The following is a 26,756-nucleotide window of genomic DNA, read 5'->3' on the forward strand; positions in this document are numbered from 1 at the left end:
CAAAATAATGTTGTTGAATTTTCTGAGTTGAAATAATATTCATTATGTGTTAGAATTATATGCATTGTGTTAAAATAATGTACTTTATATATTAGAATAATGTACATTATGTGTTAGAATAATGAAACTTTTAGAGTAAGATAATGTACTTTATTATTTAGAATAATGTACATTATGAGTTATAAAAATGTATGTTGCAGTGGGTCGCATGAAAAGAAAAAAATTATGCGAAACGACGTTATTTTTGGATTATGGTCCACACAGCTGTATGGACACGATCCACGCAATAACTATTGAAGATGAGGAGGCCAATGAGAGGAAAATTATATTGCAAAGTATGATCCAAATTGTAAAGTAAATTATTGATAAATGTTCATTTTTAATGTATTATAAGCTTATTTTTAGGTATACTTAAAATGAACTTGCAATGCATTAAAAATGAACATGTAATATATTAAAAATAAACTTTCAGTATACTAAAATGAATTTATGTTGAGCATATAATATATAAACATAAATGTGCAATCCAACTATTAGGTTATACTTTTAGTTGAGATGGAACACATACTTCAATTTGGTATCAGAGCCAACCACATGTCAAAGGTCATGGATTCATCGGCTCGCACACGTGAGGGGACGTGTTGACTATTGAGCATATAATATATAAACATAAATGTGTAATCCAACTACTAACTTAATTAGGCTTTTAGTACTTTTAGTTGAGATGAAACACGCTTCAATTATTTATATGTTTATTTATATGTTATTGATCCATTTTGCAACGTCGATCAGAGTTAACTGTATAATGATTGAGTAATTCATAAGCCAAGAAGCAGTTGAAGACTTGAAGCTAAGATTAGTGTAAATGGAAAACTGTCCTCTACTTCTGAGTGGAAAATTGGTGTACTCTTTTTCCATTGTAAGCATTCTTTAGTCAAATGTTTACAGACTTTATTATCTTTTAATTATAATAATTTATATTATATATTATATAAATAAATAAATAATGGAAACAGACAAAAGCAAGCAAAGAAACTAATAACAATGGACTGCCAATGTTAGACATCTTTCTCTAATGAGGACCATGCATGCTTTTCTTCTTACATAATCTCAATCCTCTGTCCCGGTAAATTTACCGGGTCTTTTTTCGTCCCTTTAATGGTTCGGGTCCATCCATGTTCGCTCCGAGAGGCTCTTGGGAATCGTTACTTGTGGAAATTGAACCCGAGTTCTTTCAAATTTCTTCCACACAAAAATAGCTCACTTACCACTTGAGCTACCCCATTGAGTTCTATTCCTCATTATATTTGACGCCAATCTTAAACATACCCTAAATTAGACCGGTGTTAAATAACTACAGTATATGATGACTTTATTTAGAACATTCATATCAGTGCAGTGGGTAATTTTACACAATTTTTTAAGAGCCACTAGGAGAGAGAGGAAAAGAGAGAGAAACAGAGAAGAAGCAAAAAGAATAAATAAATAAATAAATGGAATCTTACGCAACAAGGAAAAAAAAAGAGCATACGCGCCAAATTGGACGCTTGCGTCTCTGAAACGCGAGACAATGACTATTGCTTTACTTTCCTTTCTCAATAAGTAAATGGGTCCCATAAAAATACCAATCTTGCAGGAGTTAAATGTTAGTACAAAAAATCACCCGTCAATAAAAAATCACCCCTTTTAACACTGTACTAAAACCCTTAAAAATCTACTAGTGTAAATGCTCTTAGTAAAATCAACACCAATGCCCCTCAAATCCCTAATTCCTCACAACACTTGCATGCACCACACACTCATGTCACTTTACTAGTGCACACATCTCACACACTACTATTTGCTCTCTTAATTCTCACTTTCACTCGTTGCATTACAATTAGAAGCATGACCACATAATCTCATATTTATAGTTACGAAATCTCGATCAATCAATTAATTTTCTTAAAATTTTTCGAATTGTTAGAAACTATTTGAATATATTTGAAAGGAAGTAAAATTTTCTTGAAAGGTAGGGTTGATGGGCGATGGGCTACACTGGATCCCAAAAACTCCTGCATGGGAGTTGGATCCCAAACAGGGAAAAGATGCTTTTCAGAGTCCGTGTTTGGTCTCTTTGAGTCCGTTTTTCGCTACGAAGAAAAAGCATTTCATCGGTTAAAAAAAAGTTAGCATTTCATGGACTAAAAAAAAGTTATTAAAAAAGAAAAGGGGATGGAAAAAATGAAAATTTTAATTCACGTCGTATTACAAAATTTTAATTAACGTCATATTGCCATTAACGTGAACAATGGCATTCATGTTAGAATTACGTACTAGGCAACATCGTATTAGAGTGGACCAACACACTGTTATATACGCATATGTATACTATTTTTACTCTGTAGATATATTATGAGAATATTTTTTTTGGAGTACCTATAATGTGTGGCGGCATAAATTGTATAAATGCTCTTCACATAAAGTTGATAAATTATTAGTTGTTGATAGGGATGTCAACGGGGCGGGGGCATACCCCATCCCCGCCCCCGACTTTCTACCACGCTCCCCGTCCCCGTCCTGGGCCCCACCGGAGAAGGGAAAAATCTCCCCATCCCCATACCCATGGGGATTATCCGGGGATGGGAAATCTCCAACCCCATTTTTAATTTATTAAAAAAAATAAACAATATATATACATACTCATCAGGAATGAACTTCAGATATCTAATTTCCTTTGATGTTTTTCCCTTGGTCTATGGATATATATGCTATGCCTATACAAAATACATAGTGGTGTACTTATATATATATATATATATATATATATATATATATATANAGTAAATGGGTCCCATAAAAATACCAATCTTGCAGGAGTTAAATGTTAGTACAAAAAATCACCCGTCAATAAAAAATCACCCCTTTTAACACTGTACTAAAACCCTTAAAAATCTACTAGTGTAAATGCTCTTAGTAAAATCAACACCAATGCCCCTCAAATCCCTAATTCCTCACAACACTTGCATGCACCACACACTCATGTCACTTTACTAGTGCACACATCTCACACACTACTATTTGCTCTCTTAATTCTCACTTTCACTCGTTGCATTACAATTAGAAGCATGACCACATAATCTCATATTTATAGTTACGAAATCTCGATCAATCAATTAATTTTCTTAAAATTTTTCGAATTGTTAGAAACTATTTGAATATATTTGAAAGGAAGTAAAATTTTCTTGAAAGGTAGGGTTGATGGGCGATGGGCTACACTGGATCCCAAAAACTCCTGCATGGGAGTTGGATCCCAAACAGGGAAAAGATGCTTTTCAGAGTCCGTGTTTGGTCTCTTTGAGTCCGTTTTTCGCTACGAAGAAAAAGCATTTCATCGGTTAAAAAAAAGTTAGCATTTCATGGACTAAAAAAAAGTTATTAAAAAAGAAAAGGGGATGGAAAAAATGAAAATTTTAATTCACGTCGTATTACAAAATTTTAATTAACGTCATATTGCCATTAACGTGAACAATGGCATTCATGTTAGAATTACGTACTAGGCAACATCGTATTAGAGTGGACCAACACACTGTTATATACGCATATGTATACTATTTTTACTCTGTAGATATATTATGAGAATATTTTTTTTGGAGTACCTATAATGTGTGGCGGCATAAATTGTATAAATGCTCTTCACATAAAGTTGATAAATTATTAGTTGTTGATAGGGATGTCAACGGGGCGGGGGCATACCCCATCCCCGCCCCCGACTTTCTACCACGCTCCCCGTCCCCGTCCTGGGCCCCACCGGAGAAGGGAAAAATCTCCCCATCCCCATACCCATGGGGATTATCCGGGGATGGGAAATCTCCAACCCCATTTTTAATTTATTAAAAAAAATAAACAATATATATACATACTCATCAGGAATGAACTTCAGATATCTAATTTCCTTTGATGTTTTTCCCTTGGTCTATGGATATATATGCTATGCCTATACAAAATACATAGTGGTGTACTTATATATATATATATATATATATATATATATATATATATATATATATATATATATATATATATATATATATATATATATATATATATATATATATATTTATTTATTTATTTATTTATTTATTTATTTATATTCGCGGGTGGGGTGAGGCGGTGGGAGTACTCCCCATCCCCGTCCCCATCGAGGCGGGGAGTCGAGTTCCCCGTCGGGTACGAGAAGAATTTACATTCCTAGTTGTTGATTAGACATGATTAATTATTAATTAATAATGATTTTGAATATATTTATAATTATTGATAGATGATTAATAATTTAGTAAGTTAATTAAAAAGATAAAAATTATTAAATAATAATAATGATAAACATAAATTGATGAAAACTTCATCCGGTATTATTTAAACGGTTAAGTTCACCATACAGATTGTCACGAATGTAATATTTAACCGACCACGAATAAATGTTTTAAACATGATAGTTACTAATAACTAACATTTGTATAACATTGTCTGCTACATTGAATAAGATCACATCATCTGTTCGTGCTATTTGAAAATGCGACGTAATTTCTTCCCACGGTTCGGTGAACCATATCGGTTGAAAGTTAATTTCAATTTTTTTATGTCCTACTATAATTTTAAGAAGCTTACTGAACACGTCTGCGATTATTTAATTCTATGTCCTACTATAATGTTGTAATTATTTAATTTATTTTATACAATTTATGCCGCCACACATTATAAGTACTCCAAAAAAAAATCTCACAATATATCTGCGGACTCAAAATAGTATACGTATCATGGGAATATCACAATGTATATACGTATATAAGTGGATAAGTGGATATCTACGGAGACGAACCTTAAAGCCGTGTTTCATTTTTTTTTTTCTTGTATAAGTGATAAACGACCTCATGGAGTCCGTCTTTCTTTAACAAGAGACGCATATTTTCCCTGTTTGGGGTCCAAATTCTATGCAAGACATTTTAGGATCCGTTGTGAAATGCAAACCCATTCGGGGTTATGATTCTCTCTTTAACCATCTCATCAATCAATTTAAAGAAAGTATTGCACCCATGCAAGGATGGAACTGCTCATAACTCACAAATCTCCACGCCAATGATAAAGCTTGCTTGGTAGTCACAAGTCACAACAGATGATGGGTGGGTTTGACTTCTGACCTAACATGTGGTGAAATAAATGCAAATTAAAGTTAAATGTAGGTGAAGATAATTGAAGTATAAATGGATTGGACAGTTTTGAGGCGTAATATCTATTCGAATAGAGTTAATTTTCAAAATCATCCTCCGACTATGAGATCTTTTCAAATTGGTTCTATGATTTTTAATTGCACAAAAACTGATTTTTTGACTATTGAAATTTAAGTCATATTAGTTCTCTATTAGCATTGGCGTTAAGTTGACGTTAAAATGGAGGGCACAACGGAAAAATTTAGCTCATCTACTCTATTTTAATCATATTACGTACGATTGCGAAGCTTTTTAGTAAAAATTAGGACTTACTCTCCTCAAACTGTGATAAAATAATACTTCCGAATTATATTTGTCGTACATGTTGGTTCTCTAACAAAAATTAGGTCTAACTCAATGAGGCAAATATGCAATTTTTCCTAATAAAAATTTAACATTTTATCATAATAATTTTCTTTTTATTTTTTTAATACTATTTCTCCTTTTTAAGGCATTCTAATAAGGAAATGAACATGATATAAAAGAAAAAGAAAAATATTATTATAAAAATGTTAAATTTTTATTAAGAAAAATTGCATATTTAGTCATTAAGTTAGACGTAATTTTTATTAGGGAACCAACATGTTCATGACAAACATAATCAAAAAGTATTTTTTATCGCAATTTGAGGAAAGGAATACTTAATTTTTACTAAAAAAACTTCGCAATATGTAAAAATAAAGTCGTAATATAATTAAAATATAGTAGATGAACTGAATTTTATGTTTTACCCTCCATTTTAATGCCAATGCTTATAGATGGCTAATATGACTTAAATTTCAATACTCGAATAACTAGTTTGGGTGCAATTAAAAGTCATAGGACCAATTTGAGAAAAGGTCATAGTCGATGACCATTTTGAGAATTAACAAAGCATGAAAGTAAAAATTTTCCAATAAGATGTAAAACTGGCCTATAAATTCATATATTTATACTATTGAATAGAGATGTCTCTTAACTTTGAACATACATTTATTTTGAAAAGTTGGTTCTATGAAGCATTTTAAAAAGAAAAGTGATGGCTTTTTAATAGAATATACTCTTCATAAATTGGGTAAATGAATTTAACACATCTGTATTGACAAAAGGTACACGATACGGGCCATTTGGACGGCTATTAGAAATTTGAAATTGATTAAGTTATAAATTACATATTAACTGTACTAGGTGGCCACCATCATATTTGAGGATCAACCAGAGGATCAACATATTAACTGCACTAACACAACATTTATTTTCAAAATCAATAACTTTATCTAAGGTTGCTGGATAGCAGGTTGCTACAAATGCAAAACAACAGCAAGTTGCTAGAAATGTAAAGGATTAAGGGTCTGTAAGTGCAGTCCAAGTAGTAAGAGAGTTACACTTGCAACCGAGAGATCGTGGGTTTGAACCTTAAGCCCTTGGGTTTGAGCCGGTCAGCTATGGGTAACCTAAGCTGGTTTACCTCCTTGTGGTCCTTTGCCGAGAGTTTACTCACTACTCACACAGTCAAGAGTGGGTTTACCTCCTTAATCTGGTCACTGAACATAACCTGAAAATGCAATTAGATTACTGAACACTTCTATATATAAACGGGTTGTATACATTTGGTGTTAGAAAGGTAGGTGAAGTATAAATAGTTTTGAGGCATAATATCACTTTTTTATTGGGTTTATTTTTTCTAGAATACAATAAAGTTAGAAAGTAGAAACACACAAATAAGATGTAAAAAATGATCTACAAGTACATATATTTATACTATTGAATAGATATGTCGCTCAATTTAATTTGAATAGACATTTTATTTTGTCTATATAACATTTAAAATGAAACATGATATTTGACCCATCATAAACTAGGAAGAAAATGAATTAGCAATGACATATATGTATTGACAAACGGTACCTGGCTATGGGCCCTTTGGACATCGGTATTGGATTACAGATTATGAATGAATAAGTAAAGACGTGTTTGGTTCACGAGTTTACACACCATAATTAGAATCAAAATCATAATTAGAATCAAAATCATAGTTAGTGTTTGGTTGACAACTTTTTAAAATTCGACTATAAAATTTGATTACCCTTTTAATTAAAAACTTCTGTCTCTAATTAAAAACATATATCATTCCATCTTATTAGTAATCTGATTTTTAAGTTTAGATTAGTGCTTTTAGATTTTTGTTTTGATTTTTTTTTTGTTCATGTTGGTGCTTTTGATGTCATTATATTAGGATCAATTGCCTTAATTTTTTATTTTTGTATTTTTAAAACATTTTTTCCCATTATAAGGTCATATATAATCAAATATTAATATTGGTAATCATTTCAATTCCATCCTATTACCAAATATGAAATATACTTCCACCAAAACTCATTATTATTACTAAATATTTGATTATCATTCCGCTTCAGGTTCCCTTGTACTGTGTGAATCAAACACACTCTAATTACCAGTTATTATGCCATGGACTCGGGTCCACATTGCAAGGTGGACCCAGGTCCATGCTCACAATTTCATAACTACATGTTCACAATTTCATAACTCCATGTTCACAATTTTATAACCCTATATTCACACTTTCATAACTCTATGTTCAACAATATAAAACAAGTTTTGAATCTATATAACAAAATTGTGAATATAGAGTTCAAAAATTGTGAATATTGAGTAATGTTATTTTGTATATTGAGATTTAAAATTGTGAATATAGAATTCTAAAATTGTGAATATTGAGTAATGTTATTTTGTATATTGAGATTTAAAATTGTGAATATAGAGTTCTAAAATTATGAATATAAAATTCTAAAATTGTGAACATAACAGATATAATTTGCCCTCTAACTACATCAACATGCTAATAGGCCCAAGTTTGGGCTCGTTCCTCTAGTTACATACTCGTAGACAATTAAAATCCGTGCTACGCACACTTATGTGCTAGAATAAATGAATAATGAACCTTCTGAGTAAGCAATGTTACAAAAATCGCCCCTAAACGCTTTCGTCCAGGCATCCCTAATTAGCCGGCCAACTAGGCGCCTAACTCGACGATAAATTGATCGAACCGACCGAATTAACTCTATAAATCGACTGAGTTAGCTCTGCCGAATAATTATTTTGTTTTTTAAACTCTTATTATAGTGCATGCGTGTGCACTAATATTAGAGCACATGGCTCTAGATAACTTGGGAATAGTTATCTAGAACCATCAACCATGTGCATATAATATATTCTAGAGCTATGTGTGTATACTCTGTAATTAATGTATATAAATTATATATTATATGAGCCACGCTGCCCACGCACGGTGCGTCGGTGTAGTAGTGTATATATAATATATATTGTACTCCACTACACCACTAAATCACTGATGTATAAGAAAAAAAAAAGGCAGAAGAGTGAAATAGACCTATGTACTACAGTTGATTGTTCATCCAGCACCATGAATTAAAATATGGTTCACTTAGGCCCTAAAACTTATTGTTTTGAAGCAAGCAAACTCTCTAACCAATTTGTGATCTGTAATTGCAGGTATTACATGTCATCTAAATTTCCGATCAACTCCGGCGAACCTCTGACGAACATCTGACCAAATTTTGGTAACTAAAGTCACAATATCAACGACCTGCGACCGTTGACTATCGTTGTCGCTGGTTGCGTTTCGCCGAAGAAGGCTGGTCGCCAACTCCAGTAGTGGAGAAGGTAACCAAGTTGGTCGCCATCTCCGGCGATTGGAGATGGCGACCAGTTGGTCATCTTCTCCACTGCCTAGAATGCGACCGGTGACAACGACAGTTAACGATCGCCGGTCGTTAATATTGTGACTTTAGTTGCCGGAATTTGGTCGGAGGTTTGCCGAAACCCATCTACATTTGGCGTCCATTAAAGTGCATTGGTGGGAATGGAAAGGAGCTACAAATTCCACACACACAAAGGCCTTGTTTGGTAAATAATTAGCCTATCAATCAATTTTGGCTAATTTGAACATTATTAATTGTTTGACTTAGTTAAAAAATTAATATAAATGTATGTTTAGTTAATAAGCTTTTCATAATTGTGTTTTAAAAAATTATTAATTAAACACTAACTGTGATTTTGATTCTCATGTAAACAGTAAACTCATGAATGAAACACCCTTCATGCGCTAGATTAGCTGTTATTCGTTGCGATGGAAATGACGGTTGATGGAATATTATGGCGAAGATGTATAATAACAATAGAGTTAGTATGATAATGAAGTTAGTATATATTAACCATGGAGTTAGTATGATGATGTAGTTAATACAATGATGAAGTTAGTATATTATGCTTGCTAACTAAATTAACTGCATATAAGATTTAAAACAAAATGATTGTTGCTAGCAAAAATTTAAAGTTACTAAGCTCATTCTTATTATCATTTTCATTGTCACAGTGATACCTATCACCGTTGTGCACACTACCATTTAAATTTTTTCCAATCTCACAATCATCTTGATCTCTTATGTGAAGATTAGCATTTAACAATTTTTCCTTGACATTATCTTTTTGCACATCTATTTGAGTTTATTTTATAATGAATTTTTCAAGAGCTCACGGTTAGTTGCTCAATTCTTCTTTTCTTTTTACGCTTCTCAAACTCAAATGAATATTTTATAGAAGACATAATTATAGAATCGTACTAAGAAAAAATAAGAACTTATTTAGAAACTCTATGAATAAATAATTAATCAAGAAACAAGAATTGTGAAATATTTAGTAATTTTAATTACCTGTTAAGAGAATTGGAGAACTTTAGAATTTGTGACTTTGTATAATCAAGAATGAATTGAAGAATTCTATCGAGTTGTGTTTTTCGTCTGCTGTTCTACGTATTTGCATGCTCCTGCTACTTGATGAGATTGGCGTCTGTCTGTTTGTGAGATTTGACGATTTGCGTAATGTCAGTATTAATTCGGTAAATTGGTAATGAACTCAAGTAATCAAGCTATGCCGATGGGTGCGGTTAGTGTAACTAGCTAGCTTGTAGTATGTATTGTCATATTGATAATAAATAGACTACTCATTCTAACCTAAAGGGAAAAAAAAAGGAGGTGAAAAAAGGAAGAATATAATGAATCATTCTCTTATCCAATATCATCCAATTCTTCTCTACAACATATACACTCTATTTTAAAGCATTCATTATAGAATCTCATATTTTTTACATACACACTCTCTATTTTCTCTAATATTTTCCTACTATTTTATACGAAATTGATTAATTCGTACACATTCCTAGTCAATTAGTTCCATCAACGGTTTTCTTCCTAGCTTATCCAGGCCGAGTGCGTCTGCCGTGAGCCGGAGAAGTAGATTAAGTTATATATTTATGTATATGGAGGAGAGAGGCGCAAATGAGCAGCAGCAACGGTTGCCGACGGCGAACGAGGCTGCGCGGCATCCGGCTCCGGCGGAATTCACGGGAACATGCACCGGCAACTTGCTTCAGACGGCGTTGGTTATGTTGGCGTGGCTTGGCGTTCCTCACGCTATCGTTGTCATCGTCTTTGCTTCATTCATCTTCCTTTCCTTCATCAACGCCATGATGTATATATATATATATAACTCTCCTCTCTCTCTCTCTATATATATATATATAACTGCATTGTACGTGATTTGTGGATGATTGCAATATCTATATATGTGTTTATGGTGTTCAAGTGGACTTTAATTTTGAATTTCAGGGTAATTGGATTGTTGTTCCTATTGATTTTCATTCCGATTGATCAAAACAGTAAATGGGGCATTAGAATAGCCAGGTTCACTTTTCATCACTTCATTACATTACTACAATTTTTTATTCTTTTATTTTTCTAAATTCGCTTTTTTTTTTAAAAAAAAAAAAAAAAAAAAGAGGATTTTATTTAAGATTTTTTGTTTTGTGAGATTCAGGTGTATTTGTATGCAAGCTTCCGGTTACTTCCCAATGCATTTGTACGTGGAGGACATCGGAGCCTTTGATCCTAATCGCGCATATAGTAAGTTTCTAAGATGATGACATTGAAAGCGGGTTACAGACACAGATGGGACTTTTTTCCGATGATAAAAATATGAATTTTTTGAAATAGGGATAAAAATTGGTTGGGACATGTGTTTGAGGTAAAAAAACACATGCCGCATTGTTTGAGGTAAGTTCCATTTGCGTTTGGCTTCGATATTTTAAAAAAAAAAAGAATTAACCCAAATGGGACATGCATTTTTTACCTCAAACATATGTTCCAAACAATCTTTTCATATTTTTGTCTCAATTTGAAAACATTGCTATTTTTGTCAACAATTGGAAAAACAATCTCATTTGTGTCTTTAACCTCATTGAAAACAAATCATTCTGGATTTCCACTTTTCAGGTGTATCCTTTGGTTGGACCTCTCGGTGTAATGTGTGTAATGTTATGAAAAACTGTTAATTTGATTAGTTTATGAATTAATTTTAATTTATTTTTTGAGAATTAACTATGTAATTGTATGTGTTTTTTTCAAATTAATGGTTTGTTACGGAGGTTACAATATGATAATCATATGTATTAACCATATTATAGTAATATAGTAATCTATTTTATTCTTGAAAGACTGGCGCTAGCTATAACACTCTTAGCATCTCGTGAGATAGCAAATCAATTTTAAAGAAAATGTGTTTTACACACTTCATATCATTGAACGTTTGGGATTATATTTTAAGAATTTCGAATCCCGTTATTATATTTTTATATATTGATTTATTTACTTATTCTCGTAAAACAAATTGGACTATTATAATCATCCATACAACGTTTATACATGCATGCTGCTAAATCTTAACTTAATTTACACTTCACAGGAGCCTCTTATTAGTGTGGAAAAGGATTGCCAGTAGTTTACTGTTCAAAGCATACCCAACAAATGTTGTAAAGACCTACCAACTCATGGATTTAGGTTGTCATTCTGCATTAATGGCAGTTGTGATTGTTGCTTGAGTTTAGTAGGGAAGGAAGAGAGCTATCCATTGGAAGAATCAAGAGGGTGACTTAGTAGGCCAGACATGATGCATTGGCATTTACTTTTGATATTGACTTACATATATTAGGATAGAAATAAGAGTCAAATAAGTCATCGAACTGCACACGATAATGCAATTGGGTCAATGAACCTAAAAAATCTTTCAATTTGGAGGTTTTTAACAAATAACCCTAAATTTAAAATATTTAAGAAAAAAAAAAAGGATCGTCTCCGGCCATGGAGATGAAGGGCATTGTCTCCTTGGTCGGAGACGAAGATACTACGGAGACAGTCCTGTTTTTTTCTTAATAATTATTTTAAAAAACATTAAAAATATTTTAAATTTAAGGTTACCTGTTAGAAACTTGCAAATTTGAGGAATTGCATGAAATTGGTTAGTTTAAAGATTCAATTGTAGGTTTATTAGGTTCGGCAGCCTAATTGCATTATCGTGTGGCCTATTTGACCTGTCCTTATTCCCATTATGATATTATTTAGATATGTTTTTGTTTATCATTTGCTTTACTTGGAATATTTCAGATTATTATCAGTTTTGCATAGATTTATAGTAATAACTAACAATCTTATCTACTAGCATGGACTGAACTTACTGTTCTTCGTCCTCACAGTTTTTGGCTACGAACCACATTCAATTTGGCCAGTTGGAATGGTTATGCTTTGTGCCCTTACTGGTTTCATGCCTCTACCCAAAATCAAAGGTCTCTGTAGCAGTGCTGTAAGAAATTCTGCCTACTGATCAAGTAGTTTCATAGTTGTTCATGGTTGATCGGCTCAGTTGTCGATTTTAATACACTTTTTGAAAATATTCAGGTGTTTAATACAACAGTGATGAGGCATATATGGACTTGGTTGGGAATGTCAGCTGCAACAAAGCAAAACTTCAAGTCCCTGCTGTCATCTGGGCATAGCTGCATCATTGTGCCTGGTGGAACTCAGGAAACATTTTATATGGAGCATGATTGTGAGGTTTGATTTTCTTTGTTTTTTTTTTAGCCGGCTCAAACCAAGAAGGGGTGCCGCTTTTGTTAAGAGTCAAAAACTTGTATTACCAAGTTAACAATCTGACCAACTTAATTGAGGTGGCCCTCGAAAGCGTATTTTTAAATATGGGTAATGTTAGGGATCTGTTATTACTAAACATACTTTATCACAGACTCTGTTCCTGAAATCAAGAAAAGGATTTGTACGGATTTCTATGGAGATGGGCACTCCTCTGGTTCCAGTTTTCTGCTTTGGCCAGGTGATACTGTGATTGTGTGTAGTTTGTGTCCCAACTTCATGCCACAAATGGGTTTATTGTCAAAAGTGTGTCTAAGCCCTCGGGCTGGCCCGCATCTGTCTCGCAATGGGACAGGTTAGGAATACAAAAAATATGGTCAACGAAAGAGCGGGCCTAATGGGCCTGACCTGTGGGCCAAGTCTTTTTTTAAAGAATATATATATAAAGTCCGTGGAGCCCGCCAGCCCACGTGGGACGGACTAGGGCTAACACGCGAGCTTAGTGGGTCGGCCCGTAAAAACCCGTCAGAAATTAAGTCCGCTGTGGGACAAACCTAATAGGGCGGACCGGTCCGCTTTGAGACTACCTTTAGCACTTTATGTAACTTGATTTTTTGTGTGGAATCTGCAGTCCAATGTGTACAAGTGGTGGAAACCAAGCGGCAAACTTTACTTGAAATTTTCTCGAGCTATTAAGTTCACGCCAACTCTCTTCTGGGGTTACATGGGGCAAGTGAAGGACCCTTTTCAACGACTACTATATTATATACTCCCTTTGCAATTTGCAGGCTTGAAAGAACTAAGAAAATGTTGGCTCTTTGCAGGTCTTTTATACCGTTTCAACATCCAATTCATGTTGTGGTTGGTAGACCAATAGAAGTAGAGAAGAACACACAACCCACTGCACAAGAGGTAAGCATGCATCATCCTTGAACCACATAATTATCATCAAATCTTTCTCTGTTTTTTCAATTTTCCTAATTGAATTTACACTTGAATTGAATGGAAGCTTGAAGCACTACACAGTCGGTTTATAGAAGCCCTGCAACAACTCTTTGAAAAGCACAAAATGAGGCTTGGTTATACTCATCTCAACTTGAAAATTCTTTAAGGCATCCCTTATCAGCCCCTAGTTTGTCAGATTTCAACAACTTTAATTTCTTTGCAATTCCTTATGATGCTAGTTAAATAGAATCACATACTATTAGAAATTTAGAATATCAATTCTCTTCTGGATTTGAGTTAGTTAAATATGGGTCTCTTCTTGTAATCCTTTGCCAGCTAATGTTTTTGCCAGCTAATGTTATACTTTCAGGCAGCAGTTGTAATCAAAGCATCATATGTAACTAAAGTCATAAATATTTGCCCACAGAAAAAGTAGAGTAAATTTACCCTCTGCTAATACATATATGAAAGATTTCACTGTATATTATGCAGTGAATATTGAATTTCGAGTTTTCAAGGTGAAAGAAAGAACAGGGAGAGTAATCTCTGTAACGGAATCGTTTTCTGAGACAAGTAGTTTAATGATTACTCAGTATACAACATTTGTTGATACAATACACAAGCAAACCATTAAAGACCCTTTAATTTCCTGAGAGGCCAACTAGATCAGAGAACTAAAGCCTTTGAGGAAAATGTAAACTGAATCATCACAAAATAAAACCAAAAAATACATATTTTCAATGGATGCCATGATACAAACTCCATTTCGAGTCTAAATCGCCATTGTATTTAAGTTAACCTAGTTCCTATCATCCTCAACCGGCTGGAACTACTGTTGTTATGCCTTCACATCTTCTGTTTTTATACAATGGCCTCGAGACAGACACACCATCATGATGTGACCATAGATGCCAAGTCCAACTCTTCATCAGAATCAATGACATCTTCAAAATCATAGAATGGATTTGCCTGCCACCATAATTAACCGATGTTATTTATCACAACTATATCTAAAGCATGTGTGTGCAACACATGTGCAACACATGTGCAAATTATCTCCCCAAGATTCATCTGCAAGAACGATGCTCATTGGCCAAATTTAATTGCATTTCTATTTTTAAGATAGCGACGATCTACTGCTACTGCTTACCTTGGGTCTAGGAGTAACTGCATCAAAGCTATGGAAATTTGGAGTGTTGAAATCAGGAGGCTCCAATATGATGTATGCTCCTTTATTTCGGTACCTATCTTCCGTAGCCTGCAAGGTGGATATGGAGACACAAATAAGTTTCATCAGGTTGGAAAGTAACATCTAAATACCCATACATATGCATATCAGCAAATGTATAGAAAGAGAACAAGATATAGTAACAGAGGCTGCAAGCAGGTTAGGTTAGAAAAAATTCAAAACCAAGAAAGCAAAAAGAAGAATATACCTGAAACTGCGGATAGTCTGGCGCACTAAACAAAGTGATCAATTTCCCAGATTCCACAACATGATCTATAGTGTACCCTGCATCCATTCCTCCAAGACCAGGCCGCTTTTCCCTTGCATCTGGACCTTCATGTGACCTGATGATCAACTGAAATAGCAGCAATTGAAAAGCCTAAGTTAGCATTAAACCAAAAAAAAAAAAAACCTTCCCCTATGGAATTATTTTGGACAAAGTGCAGGAAGATTGCTAACATTCCATATATTGCAAGGGAAACCATAAGGCATAACAAATTCAGAGAGATCTTACTACTTGTTACTTCACACTTCTATAATCAGACATTTTCTCTGCTTCATTGGCTCTCTTTTCCAGTTTCTTTTTACTGTCAGGTTTCCATGTAAGCTCATCCACTTTTATATACTACAGCGGTTTTTTAGGAAAGCATCTTACTACCTAATTTATGGATGACAGAAATGAAATGACCTAATGCATGTACTGACATCTAAAACGGTTTGTTTCCAGATTGGTTTCTGATATCTAGGCACTGAGTAAAAATCTATCCATATAATGAAACAGTAGTACTTTCCCCCAATCATATATGGCTGTGAAAAGAAGGCAGTCCATAGAGTTAATTCAAGGATAATGGAAAAGGAAGAATCATAAGAGCACACTCTTCTTCCAACTGTTCTTATAGTTGGAAAGTTTTGAAGCTTATCCATATTCTAAAGTTGAAATAATTCCATTATCCAAAACAACATTCCAAGTTAAAGTTACAACAGGAATAATATTAATATAAGACTAGAAATAAAAAGAAATATCATGTGACAATATTTTTTGGGCACATTCATGCATGACAAAACCATAAATTTCAGTAATAACAATCCAGATTAGCCTACGTCAAAGATCACCAAATCGAAGATAAAGATCTACGAAGTAAAAGAAGCTAGTGACAAGTAACAGTGTTTTTGCCAAGTAATCAATAAATGCTGAATTGTGCAAGTCAAATTCAGTGGAGCTACTAGTGCATAACTTGTTTAATAAGGGATTCCTCGCAAGCAAAAAAGTAAAACATTAATAAGTTCTGCTAAAACTGAAACCAATTACGCACAGATGGTATTCACAGAAAAGACCATTGCAAACAAATACTAACATCCTTCACGTTACCTTTAGGTTGCACTTCCTTAAGAATTCTTCTGTCATATCTGGACCCCATAAAAGACCTATGCCCCTTTCCTTATTTGGGGAAAGACCATTCTTCATGGATGGGTCAGACCACAAGACATCACCCGGAATCAAATTAGAACCTTCCCATGGGGGGTCAAGGACGGATCTCCTAGCCTTAGACAGCTCCTCAAAGGAGCCAAGGGATAAAGTAGCGATATCAGGGTTGAGATTTATTCTGCGGCTCTTCTTCCCCTTGGCTCTTTTAGATGGAGTAACAGCAATGCTGCGAAAAACACCCCCATGTGCAGTATAAACACGACCAGCAATGATGGATGCAAGAGGCAGCCCTTCAAAACAACCCAAACACTTTCTGTACACATGTTTTCCTTTATCCCCATACTTGGCAAGAACTTCCTTTTCAAAGCCATAAACAGAAGTACAGTACTTCGACTCATGATTTCCACGAAGTAGGTACACTCTCTGAGGCATGAGAACCTAGAAAAATGTACTGCATTAATATAAAATAAGCAAAGCACGGCATATATGCAATTATGCAAAAACAGAATAATCACATTCTATAAGTCTATAACCCAGCTATGCACCAAAACCAAGTTAAAACAGACCAGGAAAACAAATCAAACACCCACCAAGGAACTGTAATCAAGAAAACAATGTGGAATTTGCATACTTTCCAAAGATTCAACAACTATGAGATACTCTTGTGCATTCAATTAAGGTATAATATCCCTCCAATGCCACAAAAGTAGTAACCTTGTAACTTTAAATGGAAAACACAAACAGATATACCAAAACAAGAAGTGCAAAAGCTGAAACAAGACTTGCATTTTCTTGTTTAATATCATTTGGCATGTAACATATTCAGATTGAAAGCATTTAGATAGCATAAACAGTGCACAAACTAGCTCTTCTACTTTCAGCACATGTCCCACTACAATTCCATTTCATATATGCGACTAAAATTCTGAATTGTTTTAAACTGATTACCTTCCAAGCCAACAAGAGAAGAAAGGTCTCAAGACCCCAAGCTCCCCTATCGACATAGTCCCCATTGAACACAAAGAACCGATCCTCACCTGGAAACCCAGCGTCCCTCAACAGAAAAACCACGTCGTGGAGCTGCCCATGAACGTCCCCGACCACCACGACACGGGAATCCGGGCCCAGACCCGACCCATCGTCGATCCTAACACAATTTGGCTCTTTATGCAAGATCTTCGAGGCCGTGAGGACAAGGCGATCGAAGACCTCGACGGGGAGAACGGTGGGGAGATCGGAGGGAGGCAAATTCCTGGAAGCCCAGTCGAAAGTCAGCATAAGGTCCGTGACCCAATCTAGGGTTAAGATTCCGTCTTGCGGCCATGAAATGGGGATCGAGGGAGTCGAATTGTTAAGCTTCTCCTCTTCCGATGAAGAAGAGGTGGACGGTACGGAGGCTGAGGAAAAGAAGTCTTCGTCCGATGACGGCGGTTGTGGCGGCGCCGCCGCCTCAGGAGCTGACGAGGGAAGTGCTGCTGACGAGTCTGAGAGCATGGTCAGTACTCAGTAATGAACGAAATGGCGATTTTTTTTTTCCTGTTTTCGTTTTATTTAAATTTTTTTTTTGGGGTTATTTTAAAGAGAAATTATTGGGTCTGTAACGTAGAAGAAGAAGTTGAAGACAGAGTATTATCATAGGGATTCTGAGTTGTAATGTCTTGGTGCTTAGTCAGAGCCAGTTCAGATTCTTTATCTTTTAAAAAAAAAAAATTTATCTCCACAAATAAAATATTATCCAATTGTTTATTTGTTGTCCCCGTTTTTAATTACCATGATTTCTGCAAAATTCTATTAATGAAATATGTAATTTTTAATGTCCCAATTTTTAATTACCATGATTTCTGCAAAATTCTATTAATGAAATATGTAATTTTTAATTTCGGATTTTGACTCAAAATTTTAGATTATGATATCATTACATAGAGGGTAAAGTCAAATGATAATACATATAGTACAAATTATTAACGTAACGGTTATGACTTATTTCTCACCAAGAGATTTTTAAGATGTTAAAGTGGATTTTACCTACCGGGCCAATCAATATTGTCCCTTGTATAAGTGAGTTTTGATTTTGGTGTCCTGTAAAAGAGCGGGTCTCATAGGCTTGCCATGCTTGGCCCGCGGGGTGTAGGTTCGCAAATTATGCTGTGGACCTGGGTCTAAAACTACGTCATTTTGTCTTCTTTTTTTTTTTATTAGTAAACATATTGCTGAATATAGAGTTGTCCAAAAATGTGTGAATGTAGAGGTTTCAAAGTGTGAATGTAGAGTATAGAAATCGTGAATGTAGACTTATGATTGTGTGAATGTAGAGTTACCCAGAAATGTGTGAATGTGGAAGTTTCAAATTGTGAACATGGAGTATAGCAATCGTGAATGTAAAGTTATGCATGTGTGAATCTGTAATAGAGTTAAGAAGTTCTAGCAACTTGTAGCCCTGTAATGTGTGAATGTGGAGTTCTCAAGTTGTGAATATGGAGTATAGGACCTGTGAATATAGAGTTTTGAATGTGTGAATGCATAACAGTGTTAATATAGTTACTAAACATATAATCCTGTAATGTGTGAATGTGGAGTTTACAAATTGTGAAGGTAGAGTATAGTGTATGTGAATGTAGAGTTTGTGTTCCACATTTCTGGCCAATATGTTTAGTAAAAAAAAAAGAGGAAAAAGCGTCGTTGTTTTTGGACCCAGCAAGGTGGACCTGGGTCCACGGCATAACTACTGGTGTAGGTTGACCCCTCTCCTTTTAAAAATTGTATTTAAAAAAAAAATTAAAATTCCAATTCAATTATTCAGAATTCACACTTCACATTTCCACACACCTCAGTCGAGTCGCCTTTAACAGTTCACAGTGCATTTCTCACTCTCAATCTCTTGATTCTCTGCTTGAATCACCAATGTCGCCAGCTGCTGCTTTCTTCTCTTCATCATTTACAATCAAACATAGCTCTCTATTTCTTCATCAACGTTGTACATCTCCGTCTCTTTATCCGTTCAAAGAATGTATCAAAAAATTATATTAAAATGGTCAACTAGCACGCCAATACAACGAGCCTAGAAGATGGCAAGGCGGGCCTGCCTACTCTAGGATCGCTTACCTCTTCGATCGGCATTGACAACTCTAGGTCCTTCCAAAAAAAAAATGAATGCTTGAAATTATTGCATGTTATGAAGGGAGTTATTGATAATGACTCCTTTAATTAATTATTTGAATTTTACTACACCTATTTTTATTTTATTTATTTCTTACTCATTGAAGCATTGGCTTATTTTAAGCATAACAATATCATTTAAAAAAAAAAAAAAGCTGAGCTTTTATTCATCAACTGAAATCAAATGTTGAATACAAACATAAATAGTAAAGATTCAAACTAAGGGACGAAATTGTGAATCTAGGGTTCTAGTTATAGTATGAGCTAACACATTGGTTAGTTTACAAATAAATTGAATGGACACCGAATCATAGTGTTTAAAAAAAAAAATGAGATCATCTCAAAATACATCTTCTTGCATAAGAGAAGTCTAGAGATATAGGGGTCATTCAAAGGTTAGCACACCAAGAAATAATTAGCCAAGATAAGGCATATTTAACTACACAAACTGATAGATGGGTCCAAAAACCTACCACCTTCAAAACCATCATGCATGCTAGCATATCTCCTATTTTGTAGCTTTTTCAAACAGAATAAATACCACGAGCACCACCCTTCCAAGCCCACTGATCATCATACCTATAAGACATTGGGATCTTTCTTATGAGCTCATTCCTAACAAACAACCAAGTGGCCAAAACCCAAAGGCATAAAAGATATGATGAAAAGCAAAACTAAATGTTTTTAAGGCAAATTATTTTGTGGACCCGAATTCAAAATACACAATTTACATATTGAATGTTCACAATTTATATACTGAATGTCTACAACTAAATATTTACAATTTATATACTAAATATTTACAATTTGAATTGCGAACATACAGTGGGCTTGTTTGGTTATCAGCGGTTAGCATTTAACGGTAGCGGATTGTGTTAGCGGTTATCAAATAGCGGATTGTATTAGAGGGTTGTAAAAAAATGTTTAGTAAAATTAGCTGTTTAGATTATATTAGCGGTTAACATGTAAAATGACCAAAAAGATATACATAATAAATAAATAAATAAATATATATATATATATATATATATATATATATATATAACAATAATAATAATAATAACAATAATGTTTAAAAAAAAAAAAAAAAAAAGGTGATAGCCGCTGCGGCTCCCCTTTTGTAATTTTGTTTCCCCCACTTATCCCACCACTTAGCTCGATCATCCTTTTGGAATTGGCTATTCTAATTTTTACTAAATGAGTAGTTACATATATAATACAATAATGTTTCACTTTAATTAATTTACTTATCATCATATAAGTACAACAACAACAACAATAAGTTTTCACTCTATTAGAATGTAGTATAGGCTCGAACCCACTCCCATCATCAATGTGTGAGTGTTAATTGGGACACCGGATGCCACTTGACCACAAGGTTTTTGGCAACAATAAGTTAATTATATTAAAACTATTATAGTGTAATAATTTTAAAATTTCAAAAAACCCAACTACACAAAATGTTTGGATGTTAACCTGTATTATTTAAAAAATGTTAATTAATTAAGAGCAATATAATTAAATTTTGGAAAGTAGTATTGGAAGCAAATTGAAAAGGTACACATACGCAGCTGTCTATTGTCTCAATTTCTCCATCTGTATTTCACCCCAACAAGCAAACCACCTTCGGAATTTGAGGTTCACCTGCCAACATCTTTAAATTCTTGATATTTTTTTTTAATATTTTACAATAATTAATTTGTACAATAATTTAAAAATAATTTTCTGACTTATTGGAAGCCAGGCACTTGGGTCTGCTCATTGGATGCCACCTCACACATTTCCTAAGAAGCCACAATAGCGTCAAATGACAGTATAATACCTCGTATTCTTATTAATTTAGGGAAAAAATAGTAGGTTTTATTATTTTTATATTTTTGTAACAAAATTAAAATATATGGTGTTAGTGTGTTACTCTGCATGGTATTTATGTTGAAGAATATATATTTAAAAAAAAAAAAAAAAAGAAGAAGAAGAAAAGCAACAGGGTGTTATACCATGGATCAGGATTTACCTTACATTGTAGATTTTGGTCTAAAAATAACTTTCAGATTTTGTATATATTGTTGACAGTTTTTGTACTTGTAGGCTGTAGCAATCATATTATGTGTCAGCAATTATCAAATTAATTATTTACTTACATGTACAGAAATTGTTAACTATATGTATAAAGTGTGTTAACTAAATGTACAGAGTTTTTGTATCAGGGTTCACATGCAATATAAACCCTAGCCCATGGTATAACAATTGCCACTCGCCGGAGTCAATCAATCAGCCATGAAATTGGTGAACTTGGGCTAACTACTCTGCTAATTATATCAATTTCACCTACTTCTCTCTTTAATTAGTCTTGCTCAAAAGTCAATCACCTTCTTCAACTTTAATTTCAACCCTTCTTTTTTGCAAAGAAATTGATGACCATATCATCACAATCTTGCAAACTTTTCTCTGATCTTCCCACCTATAATTTCAATCACAAAAAGAACAGAAAAAAATATAACATGGCCCATGTTAAGGGATTCATATGATTTTTTGTTTGTTTGTTTGTAGTTGGTATAAAATTATGTACAAAGTATTACCAAAGTGGAAGATTTACTAATTGACTTTAAAGTTCAATGAATTAACCTCATCGCGAGCAATAATATTATGTGGGGGCCGGATTATAGAACCTATTTAGGTTTCTTTTATTTAAAATCATTATAATTGATGGCAATAACTCCCTAGTTGGTAGGAATTAGGATCGATATGTTTAAAAATGGGGTGATTAAATTAAAATATTATTGAATTGAGAAATTAAATTGTAATTAAATATTATACTCGTTCAAAAAAATCTTCTATTTTTTAATAATTCAGCTTCAAATTTAAGGGTCTCCACCGTTCTTGCCTTGAAGACAAGTGAAGACTTGCCTTAGCGGGCAAACAGGCCATCAAATACTAGCTTGTACACTAATGCTCATAATAAGGCAAAATTCAGGTGCTTCCTAACGGCCGTTAACAAAACAAAATTTATGAACTTATTTTGGATAGAAAGACCAATTGAGTTATATGTACGTCTCTTTAAAAAAAATATTCTGAATATAACTATATAAGAGAGGGTGCAATATAATGCATATTGCAGATGTGAAATTTAAAATGAAAAAGAAAAAGCAATTGCAAGGAGCCAAAGTACAAGCTACGTACTGCATGTGAAATGTAAACTCATGCCTTTGGATCATCAAGCAAAAATCTTTCATGAGATTTTATTTATAACCATCAATATATCCTTATCCACGTAAACACGTTGCTCTCCCCCCTCTAGTCACCGCCCATGTACACTGCATACTTTTGGAATAAATGAATAATTATAGTTATTTGTTATAATGTAATAATTAAGCACAATTTTGTTTGTCAGTACCTTGTGGTCTAGGTGCACGAAGTTCTTCTTTAAAATAGGAAGTCATGGGTTTGATCTCCAATAAGAGCATTCCTATCAGTAGTTCTTTTGAGATTCATGTTAGAGAAATAACTTGTTAATTGCATTAAAACTGATGTGAGAAAGAGTAGCTTCATTTTTGGTTGCTCCTGCCAATGACAGGTTAATGTCAGAAATAAATATTTTTGGTTGTGACACAGGGCCATTGTAATTTTATTTGAAAAACATTTAATTTGTTTCTTTTTTTATTAGTTTATTATTTATATTTATAAATTTATCACAAATTTTAATTATATAATATATATTTTTGAATTAAATTTTGAATGATTTAATTACAATTAAAATTAAAATGATTAAAATAAGTAGTGCAACAATGTAAATTAATTTAAATGTTAATAATTATCATTTTAATTAAATTTAAGTAGGTTTATTTTAATTAATTTTTATAATTATAAATTTATAATTCAAATGATTAAAGAAATAATTAAAATATAGAATAGAAAATTTTGGGCCCATAAAAAACTGTGAAAAAACTTCAAATTGATGTGGAGAAGAGTTTTTATGATTGAGTGGGATAGTGGATGATGAGGTGGAAGGTTGGGCCCACAAAAAACTGGAGAAAAAACTCCAACTGATAAGGATGCTCTAAGGAGATGGTAAATACTACATAATTGAGTCAGAAGTATTTAAAAAAAGCACAATGCAACAATAAAATTATTAATTATAAATATTTTTCATAGTTTTTGCAACTTAATTACATGTGAATGCTTTACTTTTCTAGTGCTTTTTTTTGTTTTTTTACTTTTCTATTTTTATAAACAAATTGTGGTGTATAGAAATTAGAAAGCAATCTACTCACACATCAATGGAGCCCTAATGTTGCAAAGAAAATAGTAATTAATTCATTAATTGACAGCTATTAAAAGAAACAAAGAAAAGAAAGGCTACTTTAGTATGTTCAAAAATAAAAGGCTACTTTAGTGGCAAAAAGCGCCAATCAATAGGAAATGAAAATTGTGAGATATTTACCTATAAAAAAATTCTTCACAATTTTTTCTAATAATACAATTAAATTACTTCTAATTGTGCACAGTAAAACAATATATATATATATATATATATATTTATTTATTTATTTATTTAAATGCTCATGATTCTTTCCAACATATATAGTATTTGTTCTAAACTTTCTCAAATTTTTCATTTGGAATTGTAACAGAAGTGTTATCACACTACATAGTAACAATTGTTATACAATGGACCAAGGTTCATATTGAATTGTGAACACACTTTGTACATATAGTTAACAATTTCTATACATACATGCAAACAATTAACTTGATAATTGTTGACACATAATATGATTGCTACAAGTACAGAAGCTGTCAACTACAGATACAGAATGTGTCAACTACAAATACAGAATATGAAGGTTATTTTTGGACCAGAATCTACAGTGCAAGGTAGACTCTGGTCCATGGTATAATTTGTCACATAGTAGTTGGTACTTGGTATATAACAATAAACTGTAATATATTTCACCTTAATGGTTATCAATTTTTTACCTTATATATATTTTTTTGAAATAAATTTTTTACCTTATATTGAATACACAAAATCAAATTTAATGGATCGTATACTATCATATATAATAAAATTTTAACATTACAAAATCATATATATCTAGCTAATTAATTATAATTTTAACGATTCCCTTTATTATTTACCTTTATTTTTTAATTTTCCAAGTTAACCTTTTTTTTTTTTTTTAATATGGAACGGGAAGATATGTGTACTCATGTAACAATACACTTGAAAAAGCTTACTTGAATAGGTCAAATTAATATTTGACTAGATTAGGATAGTATCGATTTCATTAAATTAAAAATAAATCATTGAATGGAGGAATTGGGTGAGTAAAAAACATAATTATCGAATCAGAATATCACCGATTTAATTCTTCCAAATACTATTTTAATTTGATACAAAAAAATTTTAATGTGATTTATTTTTATGTGTGATTGCAATATATTACACAAGAATAAGATTTATCTGGTTGGCTCCTAAATACTGCTATGATTTTCCCTCCTCATCCAAACAAAATATAAATAATTCTTTGTTGTGCCTATCTAATCTCACAACCACTCCCAGAATCCAAACACTTTTTTCCCACAATTTCTCTTTCCTTTGTCTCCCCACAGACTGTCTGATTATTCCACTCAATATTTATTTATTTATTTCTTCCATTAAACTAATGATTAGATTAGTGAAAATCAACCAAGACAGCCTAATTCTATATATATATTAATCCACCTCCCCCTTGAGTCATTCTCCTCTGTGCTCTAAACTATACCCTCCGCGTAAAAAGTCGTCTCTTTCTCAGCTCTTTCCCCCAAGAATCAGTCGTCTCTTTATAACACCAAACCCATTGGTTTCATTCTCAGAAAGTAAAAAAGGGATGAGTTTCGTTGGGAATAGTTATAAGCAGCAGGGGGGCGTTAGACGAGGATGTTATGGCGGGGGGCATGGAGGTAATTATTATTGCAGAGGGTTTAGGTTAAGCCCTCGGAGATTCTACGTGCATCGGATCCGTACGAGGTTCTTGAACCTGTTCAGGCTGTTGAGGAAGTGGAAAACCTCGTACGACGCGGCGATCCGGTCGCTGAGGAAACACATGAATTGCGGCGGGGGGAGAAGCAAGAGGAATAATAATCATGGGAATAATCGAGGTACGAGGGAGATGATGAACTATGCATTGTACCGTGGGAGCTGCGATTACAGATTGAAGTCGTTTGGGCGGTCCAATTCGTTTTACTCGGAAGCCATAGCCGACTGCTTGGATTTCATCAAGAGAAATTCTGTTTCAATGGAGGAAGAGAAGCCAGTTCTGATTAGCTAAGTCAAAACTCAAAACTCAAAACCCAGTTTTTTTTTTTCTTTTTATTTTGTAAATAGTCAGAACTTTTTTGATCTCTTCAAGTTTGATTTTTTGCAGTTTGGGGTGTATGTAAACTTGGGGTTTTGCCTTTTTTTAATGTTTTTTTTTTTTTTGGGTATCTACTGTTGAGATTGAATGATTGATCATCAGATGAATACAAAAGTTCCTAGGAAAAGAAACATTACATTATATATATATATATATATGATGGGAATTGGATGGAAAACAATTTAAGAATCTGTGTTTGTTGTTGTTTTGTGATGTTGCACGTTTGAGAGATCTTTGGGGGAAGGTTCATGGTAGGTACAATGGTGATGGAGATTCAAACGATTTGTGCTGACCACCTAACCCAATGCCATAGTTTTGACTAAACAACATGGACAAAAGAGGATGGGTAGAGAACAACTT

The 26,756-nt window shown here is 33.4% G+C and overlaps 2 protein-coding genes across 3 annotated transcripts; one reads left to right on the forward strand and one right to left on the reverse strand.

Annotated features, from left to right (window-relative positions):
- Positions 1–10,442: 10,442 nt before the first annotated feature.
- LOC116014233 (diacylglycerol O-acyltransferase 2-like) lies at positions 10,443–14,496 on the forward strand. 2 transcript variants are annotated; one of them, XM_031254249.1, is made up of 9 exons: positions 10,443–10,796; positions 10,934–11,008; positions 11,142–11,227; positions 12,853–12,959; positions 13,055–13,210; positions 13,398–13,484; positions 13,875–13,972; positions 14,068–14,155; positions 14,253–14,496. In XM_031254249.1, exons 1-9 carry the CDS (start codon positions 10,579–10,581, stop codon positions 14,352–14,354), a joined length of 1,017 nt encoding a protein of 338 aa, XP_031110109.1. In that variant the 5' UTR covers positions 10,443–10,578; the 3' UTR covers positions 14,355–14,496. The 2 variants fall into 2 exon arrangements, with proteins under 2 accessions (XP_031110109.1, XP_031110110.1); XM_031254250.1 differs by lacking the exon at positions 13,398–13,484.
- A 157-nt stretch (positions 14,497–14,653) lies between these two features.
- On the reverse strand, positions 14,654–18,434 carry LOC116013819 (serine/threonine-protein phosphatase 7). The gene is made up of 5 exons (XM_031253754.1): positions 17,791–18,434; positions 16,786–17,280; positions 15,625–15,771; positions 15,339–15,446; positions 14,654–15,157 (listed from the first exon to the last, which is right to left on the reverse strand). The coding sequence occupies exons 1-5, from the start codon at positions 18,334–18,336 to the stop codon at positions 15,080–15,082; spliced, it is 1,374 nt and encodes a 457-aa protein (XP_031109614.1). The 5' UTR covers positions 18,337–18,434; the 3' UTR covers positions 14,654–15,079.
- Between the last annotated feature and the right edge of the window lie 8,322 nt (positions 18,435–26,756).

The sequence above is a fragment of the Ipomoea triloba genome, chromosome 3 (assembly GCF_003576645.1).
Source record: "Ipomoea triloba cultivar NCNSP0323 chromosome 3, ASM357664v1".
Lineage (NCBI taxonomy): Eukaryota > Viridiplantae > Streptophyta > Magnoliopsida > Solanales > Convolvulaceae > Ipomoea > Ipomoea triloba.

Excerpts from the sequence above, each read along its gene's own strand:
- LOC116013819 (XM_031253754.1), bottom strand. The coding sequence starts at position 18,336 with ATGCTCTCAGACTCGTCAGCAGCACTTCCCTCGTCAGCTCCTGAGGCG. Across the intron at positions 15,772-16,785 it reads TAAGGAAGTGCAACCTAAAG|TTGATCATCAGGTCACATGA; the intron begins GTAACGTGAAGG and ends CTGCTATTTCAG. Across the intron at positions 15,447-15,624 it reads CAGACTATCCGCAGTTTCAG|GCTACGGAAGATAGGTACCG; the intron begins GTATATTCTTCT and ends TCCACCTTGCAG.
- LOC116014233 (XM_031254249.1), top strand. The coding sequence starts at position 10,579 with ATGTATATGGAGGAGAGAGGCGCAAATGAGCAGCAGCAACGGTTGCCG. Across the intron at positions 10,797-10,933 it reads TCCTTCATCAACGCCATGAT|GGTAATTGGATTGTTGTTCC; the intron begins GTATATATATAT and ends TTTGAATTTCAG. Across the intron at positions 13,211-13,397 it reads ATATGGAGCATGATTGTGAG|ACTCTGTTCCTGAAATCAAG; the intron begins GTTTGATTTTCT and ends ACTTTATCACAG.